Genomic DNA, 13,087 nt, shown 5'->3' with positions numbered 1-13,087 from the left:
GATCCAAAAGTCTACAAATAATAAATGCTGGAGAGGGTGTGGAGAAAAGGGAACCCTCTTACACTGTTGGTGGGAATGCAAACTTGTACAGCCACTATGGAGAACAGTGTGGGGATGCCTTAAAAAACTGGAAATAGAACTGCCTTATGATCCAGCAATCCCACTGCTGGGCATACACACTGAGGAAACCAGAAGGGAAAGAGACACGTGTACCCCAATGTTCATCGCAGTACTGTTTATAATAGCCAAGACATGGAAGCAACCTAGATGTCCATCAGCAGATGAATGGATAAGAAAGCTGTGGTACATATACACAATGGAGTATTACTCAGCCATTAAAAAGAATACATTTGAATCAGTTCTAATGAGGTGGATGAAACTGGAGCCTATTATACAGAGTGAAGTAAGCCAGAAGGAAAAACATAAATACAGTATACTAACGCATATATATGGAATTTAGAAAGATGGTAACAATAACCCGGTGTACGAGACAGCAAAAGAGACGCTGATGTATAGAACAGTCTTATAGTCTCTGTGGGAGAGGGAGAGGGTGGGAAGATTTGGGAGAATGGCAATGAAACATGTAAAATATCATGTAGGAAACGAGTTGCCAGTCCAGGTTCGATGCACGATGCTGGATGCTTGGGGCTGGTGCACTGGGACGGCCCAGAGGGATGGTATGGGGAGGGAGGAGGGAGGAGGGTTCGGGATGGAGAACACATGTATACCTGTGGCGGATTCATTTTGATATTTGGCAAAACTAATACAATTATGTAAAGTTTAAAAATAAAATAAAATGAGAAAAAAAAAAAAAAAAGCAGTGACATTACTTTGCCAACAAAGGTCCATCTAGTCAAGGCTAAGGTTTTTCCAGTGGTCATGTATGGATGTGAGAGATGGACTGTGAAGAAAGCTGAGCCCCGAAGAATTGATGCTTTTGAACTGTGGTGTTGGAGAAGACTCTTGAGAGTCCCTTGGACTGCAAGGAGATCCAACCAGTCCATCCTAAAGGAGATCAATCCTAGGTGTTCATTGAAGGGACTGATGCTGAAGCTGAAACTCCAGTACTTTGGCCACCTCATGCGAAGAGTTGACTCATTGGAAAAGACCCTGATGCTGGGAATGATTGAGGGCAGGAGGAGAAGGGGACGACAGAGGATGAGATGGCTGGATGGCATCACCGACTCAATGGGCATGGGTTTGGGTGGACTCTGGGAGTTGGTGATGGACAGGGAGGCCTTGTGTGCTGTGGTTCATGGGGTTGCAAAGAGTCAGACACGACTGAATGACTGAACTGAACTGAACTGAACTGAGGCAATAATAGCTCTAAAAGGGGGCTTCCCTTGTGGCTCAGTGGTAAAGAACCCGCCTGCCAATGCAGGAGACAGGTTTGATCCCTGGGTTGAGAAGATACCCTGGAGAAGGAAATGGCAATCCACTACAGATTCTTGCCGGGAGAATCCCATGGACAGAGGACCCTGGCAGGCTACATACAGTTCATGGGATCGCAAAAGAGTCAGACACGACTTAGTGACTAAACAACAACAATCTCTAAAAAGACATTTCTGTTATTGCACTGGGCTTTCATATCAACTCTAACACCAAAAGGCCTAAACAAGATATATAACTTGATATACATTATTATTGGACAGTTTATTATATATCCTGAAAAGAAAAGAGACTAGAAAGGCTTCTATCACCTAACTAATCTTCAGGATTAATCTATAAATGAATTTTATCATGTTCATATCCTTCCATGTAAATTATTGCATTCTGTTATATTGAATTATTTGAAATTGTCATCTTGTGGGTCAAAAATTGTTGAATGTCAGCAATTTCATAAGATTCAACCTAATAGATTACTTCTTAGGTATCTTGTTTGAACTAAGCATTGAGTGGTGCAATGGGGACTCAGCAATGAAGAAAAGCCATAACAGTAATAATAATACCAATAGGTAATGTCTAATAAGTACTTGGGGAATAAATGCTTCATAAGCTAATTTTTCTGGTAATTCATGAAGAAGGTAATTCTTACAATCCCCACTTTCCAGATAAGCTGAGAATTCAAGGAGGTGAAATGATTTGTTCAAGGCTATACAGCTAACAGATATTCTCTAAACTAAAAAATTTTACTACCAACTGGAAGAGATGAACACATGATGTAATGCAAGACATGGCAGAGGGTGGGTGCCGAAACAAGGCTCACACAAATTGCATGCGAAAGGTCATATGATTAAGGCTTTCTTCACTTTACAAACTAAGTCATCTTGGACGAGGGACAAGGGATAACTGTCTGTCATAGAATCTTAATCCGTAACATAAAGTATTACGTGGTCTCTGGATTCGGTATCTGACCTTTAGACAGTGACAATACATTATACTTTTATTTAGTGAACAAAATATAAGGACAATTTAGAACTCAATATTCAAATGAAAGAATGATAAATTCTTCAGTCTAACCATAAAGTGAATGAAGCAATATATGCAATGGAGGCTATGTTTTGGAAGCTGTTCCAAGTTCATGCAGGGTTGATCCTCTTCACCTACCCACATGAAATACTGCCTAGGAATCAGCAGTCTATGGTCCTCAGGCTAAATCCAGCCTGAAGTCTGGTTTTACAAGTAAAGTCTTATTGGAACACAGCCATTCCCATTCCTTTACAATGTGTTATTAATGATCGCTAGTTTAAATAAAGACTGTTTTGGGCCCCTAAAAAAAAAAATAAAAAAATAAAAATAAAAATAAAATAAAATTAATTAAAAAAATAAAAATAAAAATAAAATATTTTTAGAGGCATTGTTTTTACAACTATAGTTGCTGCTTAGTTATCTCAGAAATAAAGGATATATGTGTTGTGAATAATTTATTTACAACAGAGTAAAATTCATTTCTGATTAGGTTTTAGAAATAAGAATTAACTGTTTCATAGATTTGTGGATCATAAAGGTACAACATCTAGTTTGATGAAGTTTTTCACTTTTTACTCAGTTGTTTTATTGTTTTATAAAAGCACTCGCTAGCCTCTTCAGAACTGATGTACTTAGAAATGTCTGTATTGTGGCACTGAGTACCATGGTCAAGTTTCAAGGAGAAATTAACTGTCTTTGAAAAACAGCATTATTTGTCAAATTAAATTAGTGTTGCTAATTTATTATTGGTTTTGTTGCTTGTGTATTTAACTTGAAAATTAGTTTCTGATTTGTATTTGTATAAGAGCTATAAGCCTAAGAGGCTTATATGTAGTTTTATGTTTGTTTTTCAGTGATATTATACTAATAAAAAAATTGACATTAGCCTTGAGGGGAAAATTTTCTGGGCCAAATAATCCCGTAACCTTAATTCATAAAAAATGTTTCTCAGTTTTTTAATACTTGTGTTGATCTACTCTATATGTTCTTCATATGCCAATTACATAGATTCTTTTTTTTTGAGGGAATAATTTTACTTAGACTTAAAAAAATGTTTTTTTAAAGGAATTGTTTCTAGATCTTAGTTCCTTTTTACAGGGGACTAATTACTAATTAATTGTATCTAATCAAGGTGTTAGAGATTAATTAAGACTTTAAAAATTGAGATTAAAAATATAAAGAACTTGCATTTTTGCAATACATTTAGCTTTTTAGTAGTACTTTCTTGTTCATTGTCTCATATATAGGCCCACTTTTTAAACTGATTAATTTCTCTCCATAAGAGTTAGCTTATTTTAGTTTTAATGTCAGAATGAGTTAGGTATTTTACTTTTGCTTTTATATCCTGTATTTCTGGATAGACAGCACATAATGATCTTCAGGGGTATAAAAGGGACACCTTAGAGAAGGTACTGGAAAGGTATTCTCTGTTATTCCTGGGTATGAGATAAGGGAGATGGGGAATTTCAATAGAAAAGGTAGATAAAAGATACCTGGAAAACTTCCTGAGACACTAAAATGGATTTTTTAAAAGCTGTAGAATCTCCTCTGGAAATTTGAAACTGAAGATATTAAATAATACTTTTGTAGTGTAATTATCAGTTCAGTAAAGGAATGGACAAGAGATCTCTTGCGTGTTTATGACGAATTTATCAGTGAACTGTACCTTCTCCCCTGGGCTGCTTTTTTGGCCATGTGACTGTGCAGCTGGACAGCTCTGCTCTTAAAAAGGCTTAGTGCTCAGTTTAATGATTTGCTGTTGTTGGCTTAAAAGTTTTAAGCTTTGAACATGAGGCCTACATTTTCATTTTATACTAGGACCCATAAGTGATGTAGTCGGTTCTGCCTTTTCCTACGACTGTTCCACTCTAGGCAGAGAAATACACATGGCCTTAATACAGAAGAAAATAATACCTGTTTTCCATGGTTGTTTGAAGGTATGATGAGCTACATGTGAAAGTCCATTCTGAGTCTCTTCAGTATCCGATGTGACTTCTGTTTTCTGTTACTTCCCAGGGCTCTCTTTCCAGCTGCATGTACCTGGAGGCACCCAGAGAAGTTATTTGGGACTCCTTGTTCTGACATTTAATGACCTTGTTCTATAGCCATTTTGCCACATATCCCTGAACTTCACTTGTCTGAAAAGACAGCTCCTTCAGTCTGTGACTCACATATCCCTTTTATCATCTTGCAACAAATTCTCTAAGCTGTCTTACCTAGAAAAGGAGCCTGGAGCTTTCAGCTGTAGAGTTTTTATTAGCTGCATAAAGACACTGGCAGCCTGAACCTAGACCGCTCACTGTATTATGTCATTTAATATTTTTTAAATTCAGGAAATTAGGTTAAAGAGTGGTTTTAAAGAAAAAAAAACGTGTAAGAAACTGTTTATAAAAGTTGAGCATTATAGAATTGTAAGATATTTATCATTTTTAACCTTCACTTTTTTCAGTGGCATCCTTTTCTACTGCTTTCTTTTCCTTTTATAAAGTCAGGTTCATTGAAGTAAAACTCAGTAAAATTCACACATTTTTATGTATACCCATGAAATTTAAACACATATAGTTGTGTAAACATCACCACGCTATGCTACGCTAAGTCACTTCAGTCGTGTCTGACTCTGTGTGACCCCATAGATGGTAGCCTACCAGGCTCCCCCGTCCCTGGGATTCTCAAGGCATGAACACTGGAGTGGGTTGCCATATCCTTCTCCAATGCATGAAAGTGAAAAGAGAAAGGGAAGTCGCTCAGTCGTGTCCGACTCTTAGCGACCCCATGGACTGTAGCCTACCAGGCTCCTCCGTCCATGGGATTTTCCAGGCAAGAGTACTGGAGTGGGGTGCCATTGCCTTCTCCAAAACATCACCACAACAAGTTGTAAATATTTTGAGCACCCCAAAGTTTTCCTCAAGCTCCTTTGTTATCTCTCCTCCAACCCTAAAGCAACCTTTAGTCTGTTTTGCTCCTTATAGCTTTGCTTTTGCAGAATGTTTTATAAATTGAATCATACAATATGCAACCTTTTTACTATAGTTTTTATAATATTCCAGAATGTTATATAAATGGAATTATGTAGTGTGTAGCTTCTTCCACTTAACATAATGCTCTTAAGTTTCATCCATGTTGTTGAGTGTATCAGTAATTTGTTCCTTTTTATTGCAGTTTCGTATTCCATTGTATGAATGTACCACAGTTTGTTCATTAGATTTGGACACTTGGGTTGTTTCCAGGTTTTGACAATGAAGAATAAAGTTTCTATAAACATTTGAATACATGTTACTGTAGAGATGCATATTTTTATTTCTGTTCAGTAAATATCTGGGAATAGGATTGTTGGGTTGTATATGTTTAATTTTCTAAAAAATTGCCAGACGTTTCCAAAGTTAGCTGTACTGTTTTGTATTCACACTGTCAGTGAATGAGTGTGCCTGTTGTCTTACATCCTTGTCAGCACATGGTATTGTCAGCTTGAAAAAACAATCCATTTAAATATGGGTGTAGTAGTATCTCATTGTAGCTTTAATGTGATTTCTCTAATAACCAGTGATACTGAACATCTTCTCATATACTTATTTGCTATCTGTATAGTCTTTGGTGAAATATCTGATCAAACTGTTTGCTCAGTTATTTGTTGTATGTTTTTTGCAGTTAGGTTGTGAGAGTTCTTTATATATTATGGATGTGAACTCCCAACTCCTTTGTCAAGTACGTGTTTGCAGATTGTTCTCCTAATCTGTGGATTTTCTTGTAGTATGTAGAAAGGAGTTTTAAATTTTGATGACATCTAGTTAAACTTTTGTTTTTTATGGTCCATGCTTTTTGTGTTCTATTTATGAAATCTTTGCCTATTCCAGGATCACAAAGATTACCTCCTATATGTTTTTCTAGAAGTTTTACGGTAATACGTTTCGTATTTAGTTGACTCCTGCATTTCAAGTTAGTTTTTGTATATAGTGTTGGGTATTAGTTGAGATTCGTTTTTTTGGAAACGTATGGATATTCAGTTGTGTCAGTGCCTTTCATTGAAAACTCTCCTCCCTCCATTGGATTACCTTGGTGTCTTTATTGGAAATCTTTTGACTGTAAGGGTGTTAAACTCGGTATTCTGTTTCATTGATCTATGTCTGTCCTTTCACCAGTACCACACTGTCTTAATTACTATGGTTTTGTTATAAGTCTTGAAATCAGGTAATGTTGAGTCCTACTCACATTATTGTTCTTTTTCAAAATTGTTTGAAAATACACATTTTAGAATCAACTTCTTGATTTATAAAACAAAGCAAGTCTTCTGGGATTTGAATTTCGTTTGCATTGAATTTGTAGATGAGTTTGGAGAGATGTGATTTTCCTTCGTGTATTTGGAAGCTCTAATGTTAGGCTTAGATATTTAGGGTTATTATGTCTTCTTACGGAGAAGGCACCCCACTCCAGTACTCTTGCCTGGAAAATCCCATGGATGGAGGAGCCTGGTAGGCTGCAGTCCGTGGGGTCGCTAAGAGTCGGACACGACTGAGCGACTTCACTTTCACTTTTCACTTTCATGCACTGGAGAAGGAAATGGCAACCCAGTCCAGTGTTCTTGCCTGGAGAATCCCAGGGACGGGGGAGCCTGGTGGGCTGCCGTCTCTGGGGTCACAGAGAGTTGAACACGACTGAAGCGGCTTAGCAGCAGCAGCAGCATGTCTTCTTAGTCAATTGGCCCTCTTATGTAATATCCCTCTTTATCCTTGGTAATAGTCCTTGTACTGAAATCTACTTTGATGTTATAGTTACTCCAGTTTCCTTTTGGTTAACTTTTGTATAGTATAGTTTCTTTATCTTTTTACTTTTGACTAGTTTATATCTAAATATTTAAAGTGGGTGTTTTATAGACAGCGTATTGTTGGGCCTTGCTTTTTTATATAGCCTGGCATTGTAACTTTTTGATTGTCCTGTATGATCTTGGTCTTGTTACTTCTCCAGCCTCACATATCTCATTGCCCTCTCCCTCTTCACTGTTCTGTCAGACCAGCCTGAATTCCGATTGTAGGGCTCATAGAGCATTCTTCCCTGCTGTAAGCCATTGTTCTTGCTGCTGTGTCTGCCTTGAATATTCTCCCATCCTATGGTATCCTACTATCTCTCCCCCCTCCAGCTTCCTGTGCTGTAAGCTGGTAATAGAACACACACCCTTCCTGTGCTTCATGCCATCACTTTTACGCACCATCTCTTCACAGAAGCCTTTCCTGGCGATCCTGTCTCAAGTAGGCCCTCTCAGTTCTTTGTAACAGCATCATACTTTTTTTCCTTTCTAATCACAGTCACAGTGTCTGTGTATTGGCTTTGGATGTCTCTTTGTTTACTATACTCTCTTCCTTCTCCCACTGGAATGCCAATGTCATGGAACTAAAGGAATCTGTTTTACACTGAATGTTTAACATTCACTAATACAGTGTCTGATATATAATATATGTTTATTGAATTAATAAATGAATACTTTTTCAAAACCTTGCTCTTTCTGGGTGTGACATGACCATATATACGTACACTTTTCCCGTTGTATATATTATCCATTAGGCAGAGATGCATTTATACTTGCTGAATTACCCTTTGCCCATTAGCAGTCATGTCTCTCAAGCAACCTTTAGTGATGTTAGTGTTCTGTGACCTAGTATAGGATCTTTAGAAGACATTTATGAAACTTAGCTTCATTTTTCTAAAAGTACCAAAATTCTGAAAAATGAAGATACAAAATTCTGAAAAATGAAGAAAACTAAAAATAGATTAGTGATGTACTTTTAAATTCAGCATTGGATTAATTGAAAGCCTACCTCAAAACTTCATAATCACTTAAACATGCCTTTTCAGTTCATTTTTACATTTGCATATATACTAAAATACGGTACACTGTTCAATCTGTCATGACTAACAAAGTGGTAGTAAACTAGGTGTTAGAGCCAGTGTATCACCAGTCAGTCATTAGGATCAATAAGCATTGTTGGTGGGAAGAGGGACAAAGTCTGTTTAGAAAGTAAGTAAAGTTTTATTTTTGAGGGACTTTAATGAGGACTTATAATGTTAAAGATGATGTATTAGAGAGTAATATATCACAATAAGAAAGTTCTCTGGTAAAATAATGGAATAAGAAAATACAGGAATGTCCTTCTCCTGATGCAAACACAGATACATTTTGAATTAAATATAGCAGCAAGAAAAAAATTTTTCATGCATGACCATGTTTGAAGACAGGAAATGCAAATTTCTTTGTGCCAGAGGGAACTCAAGAGATTGGAAATTAATGGCCCATGAGACAGTAATTGGACTGGATATTGGCCTCTGGGGTTTTCACTCAGGTCAGGGAGTAAGAGTGGGGAGCAAGGGCTGCATGTGTTAAATAGAAACTAGAACAAGACAGCTTCCTAAAGAGTATTTTTATCTCATGAATCAAATCAGATACAGGAAAGAAACTGAAAAAACATTGCTCAATTAGTGTCATCCAGTTCTTGCTGTTTTCCAGTAAGAAAGTGATCTGGCCATGGGTTTTCCAGATTTGAAGCTGAATCTGTTCCCATTACTCTTTTTTTTTCAAAAATTTTTATTTTATATTGGAGTGTAGTTATTTTATATTGGAGTGTTGTGTTAGCTTCAGGTGTATAGCCAAGTGATGCAGTTATTCATATATATGTATCTATTCATTTTCAAATTCTTTTCTTATTTAAGTTATTACAGAATACTGAACAGAGTTCCCTGTGCTGTACAGTAGATCCTTGGCTATCTGTTTTAAATATAGCAGTGTGTATATGCCAATCCCAAACTCCAGAGTTACCTGTCACCTCATGCATCGCCTCCAGTAACAATAGGTTTGTTCTTGAAGTCTGTGAGTCTCCTTTGTTTTGTAAATATGTTCATTTGTGTGATTTTCTTTTTTTTAGATTTCCCATATAAGTGATATTATATGATATTTGTCTTTGTCTTGACTTCATTTAGTGTGATAATCTCTAGGTCCATTTGCTGCAAATGGTGTGATTTCATTCTTTTTAATGGCAGAGTAATAGATAGCATATTAAAAAGCAGAGACATTACTTTGCCAACAAAAGTCCGTCTAGTCAAGGCTATGGTTTTTCCGGTAGTCATGTATGGATGTGAGAGTTGGACTATAAAGAAAGCTGACCATCGAAGAATTGATGCTTTTAAACTGTGGTGTTGGAGAAGACTCTTGAGAGTCCCTTGGACTGCATCCAGATCCAACCAGTCCATCCTAAGGGAGATCAGTTCTGAGTGTTCATTGGAAGGACTGATGTTTAAGCTGAAACTCAATACTTTGGCCACCTGATGTGAAGAACTGACTCACTGAAAAAGACCCTGATGCTGGGAAGGATTGACGGCGGGAAGAGAAGGGGACAATAGAGGATGAGATGGTTGGATGGCATCACCGATTCAATGGAGATGAGTCTGAGTGAACTCCAGGAGTTGGTGATGGACAGGGAGGCCTGGCGTGCTGCAGTCCATGGGGTCGCAAAGAGTCAGACATGACTGAGCAACTGAACTGAATAGTCCATTGTAAATATGTACCATATCTTCTTTATGCATTCACCTATCAGTGGACATATAGATTGCTTTCATGTCTTGATTATTGTAAACAGAGTGGTAATGAACATAGAGAGGCATGTATCCTTTTGAACTGTATTTTTCTCCAGTTGTCTGCCCAGGAATGGGATTGCTGGGTCATATGGTAGTTCTATTTTTAGTTTTATAAGGAACCTCCATACTTTTCTTCATAGTGGGTATACATTCCCATCAGCAGTTTAGGAGGGTTCCCTTGTCACCACATGCTCTTCAGCATTTATTGTTTGTAGACTTCTTGATGATGGCCAGTCTGACCAGTGTGAGGTGATACCTCATTGTAGTCTTGATTTGCATCTCTGTAATAATTATTAGCAGTGGTAAGCATCTTTTCATGTGCCTTTTGGCCATCTGTATCTTCTTTGGAGAAACGTCTGTTTTAGTCTTCTGCCTGTTTTTCAAATGTATTTTTTTATTTTTTTGATATTGAGCTGCATGAGCTGTTGGTAAATTTTGGAGATTAATCCCTTGTCAGTTGCATCCTTTGCAAATATTTTCTTCCATTCTGTAGGTTGTCTTTTTGTTTTGTTTATGATTTCCTTTGCTGCGCAGAAGTATTTGAGTTTAATTAGGTCCCATTTGTTTATTTTTGGTTTTATTTCTGTTACTTTTAGGACACAGGTCAAAAAAGATATTGCTATAATTCAGTCAAAGAGTGTTCTGCATATGTTTTTCTCTAAGAGTTTTATAGTATCTGGGCTTATACTTAGCTAACTTTAATCCATTTTGAGTTTATTTTTTGAATGGTTCTAATTTCATTCTTTTACACGGAGCTGTTCAGTTTTCCCAGCACCATTTATTGAAGAGATTGTCTTTTCTACGTTGTAGTCTTGCCTACCTTGTCATAGATTAATGACCATGAGTGTGTGGGTTTATTTCTGTGCTTCCTATCCTGTTCTGTTGATCTGTGTTTCTCTTTTTTTGTGCCAATACCATACTGTTTTGATGGCTGTAGCTTTGTAGTATAGTCTGAAGTCAGGGAGTCTGATTCCTCCAGCTCTGTTTTTCTTTCTTAAGATTGCTTTGGCTGTTCAGGATCTTTTGTGTCTCCATACAGGTTAAAATACTGTTTTTTTAGTTCTGTGAAAAATACCATTGGTAATTTGATAGACACTGCATTGAGTGTGAATTGCCTTGGGTACTACAGTTATTCTGACAATATTGATTCTTCAAATCCAAGAACAGGATTAATTCTTTCTACCTATTTGTGTCATCTTCGATTTCTTTCACCAGCATTTTGCAGATTCTTTACCATCTGAGCCACTAGGGAAGCCCATAGTTTTCAGAGTACAAGTCTTTTAGGTAGGTTTGTTTCTAGGTATTTTATTCTTTTTGATGTGATGGTAAATGGGATTGTTTCTTTAATTTCTCCACTACACCTTTTGTTGTTAGTGTATAGGACTGCAAGAGGTTTCTTTCTGTGTATTAATTTTATATCCTGCAGCTTTACCAAATTCATTAATAAGCTCTAATAGTTTTCTTCTTCCTCCTTGGGTTTATCCTGCCTGGGACTCTCTGTGCTTCTTGGACTTGGATGACTCTTTCCTTTGCCATATTAGGGACTTCTTCAGCTGTTATCTCTTCAAATATTTTCTCAGGTCCTTTCTCTCTCTCTCCTTTTCTGGTAGTGCTATAATGTGAATGTTGATGTGTTTAATGTTGTTTCAGAGGTCTCTTAGGCTGTTCTCATTTCTTTTCATTCTTTTTATTGTTCCATGGCAGTGATTTCCACCATGCTATTTTCCAGCTGACTCACCCATTCTTCTGCCTCATTTTTTCTGCTATTGATTCCTTCTAGATTATTTTTCATTTCAGTTACTGTATTCTTCATCTTTCTGTTCTTTAAGTTTTTCCAGGCCTTGTTAGCTTCTCGATGTGTGCCTCCATTCTTTTTGCAAGACCTTGAATCATCTTTACTGTCATAACTCTGAATTCTTTCTTGGGATAGATTGCCTATCTTTACTTTACTTAGTTGTTCTTCTGCAGTTTTATCTTATTCCTTCATCTAAAACAGAGCCCTCTGCCATCTCTTTTTGTGTAACTTTCTGTGATTGCAGTTTCTGTTCTGCAGGGTTGTAGTTCTTGTTTATGCTGTCAGTTCCCTAGTGGATGAGGCTGTGTAAGAGGCTTGTGCAGGCTTTCTGGAGAGTGACTAGTTCCTGCCCACTGGTCAGTAGAGCTGGGTCTTGCCCTTCTGATGGGCAGGGCCGTGTCAAGGGGTGTGGTTAGCAGGCAGCCATGTGCTCAGGAAGACTTTTAGCAGTCTGTCTGCTGATAGATGGGGCTGTGTTCCTGCCCTGTTGGTTATTTGGCCTGAGGAACCCCAGTGCTGGAGCCTGTGGTCTGTTGGGTGGAATGAGGTCTTGGTGAGAAGATGGTGGCCTCCAGGAGGCCAATGAGCACTCCCCAGAATTACTGCTGCCAGTGTCTTTGTCTCTACAGAGAGCCACAGCCACTGCCTGCCTCTGCAGGAGACCCTCCAGTACTAGCAGGTAGGTCTGGCCCAGGCTCTCATGAGGTCCTACTTTTTTCCCTGGGCACTGGAGTGTATGAGACCTAGTGTGCTCCCTCCACAAGTAGAGTTTCTATATCCCCCAGTCCTATGAATTCCTGGCATCAAATCTTGCTGGCCTTCAAAGCCAGATGCTCTGAGGGCTTCTCCAAATGCCAGACCCCTAGGCTAGGGAGTTTGATGTGGGGCTCAGAACTTTTACTCCTGCTGGAGAGCATCTGTGATATAGTTATTTTCCAGTTTGAGTATTGCATCTGGCAGGTATGGAATTTGATTTTTATCTCATTTGAGCCCCTCCTGTTGTCTCGATGTGGCTTCCTCTTTGTCTTGGATGTAGGGTATCTTTTTTGGTAGGTTCTAGCATTTTTTTGGTCAATAGTTGTTTAGCAGTTGATTGTTATTTTGGTGTTTTCATAAGAAGAGGTGAGCTCATGTCCTGCTTTGCCATCTTGTCTCTGTCCATACCTGCTATCCTCTAATTGCCTGACTACTCCAAAACATTGTTGACATCCTTTGTGAACTTCTGTCAAGGTGGTCGTTCCTCTGTGTTTGATGAAATTAGAGGAG

At 38.0% G+C, this 13,087-nt stretch overlaps 1 protein-coding gene across 2 annotated transcripts in view; it reads left to right on the top strand.

Annotated features, from left to right (window-relative positions):
• Positions 1 to 13,087, top strand: part of LOC104998606 (chromosome unknown open reading frame, human C3orf70) — a 129,208-nt gene that overhangs the window by 45,231 nt on the left and 70,890 nt on the right. The window contains exon 1 of one of the 2 annotated variants that reach the window (XM_010853865.1): positions 11,673 to 12,500. The exons of the other annotated variant lie outside the window; for it this stretch is intronic. Coding sequence (XP_010852167.1) covers positions 12,383 to 12,500 — 118 coding nt within the window. The 5' untranslated portion in view covers positions 11,673 to 12,382. Of the gene's footprint in view, positions 1 to 11,672; positions 12,501 to 13,087 lie in introns of those variants that run through there. 2 annotated transcript variants of the gene reach the window in all.

Source organism: Bison bison, unplaced genomic scaffold (assembly GCF_000754665.1).
Source record: "Bison bison bison isolate TAMUID 2011002044 unplaced genomic scaffold, Bison_UMD1.0 scf7180017864333, whole genome shotgun sequence".
NCBI classification, from domain to species: Eukaryota; Metazoa; Chordata; class Mammalia; order Artiodactyla; family Bovidae; genus Bison; species Bison bison.
Note: the sequence above shows the minus strand (reverse complement) of the source record. Positions and strands in the feature narration are given on the sequence as shown.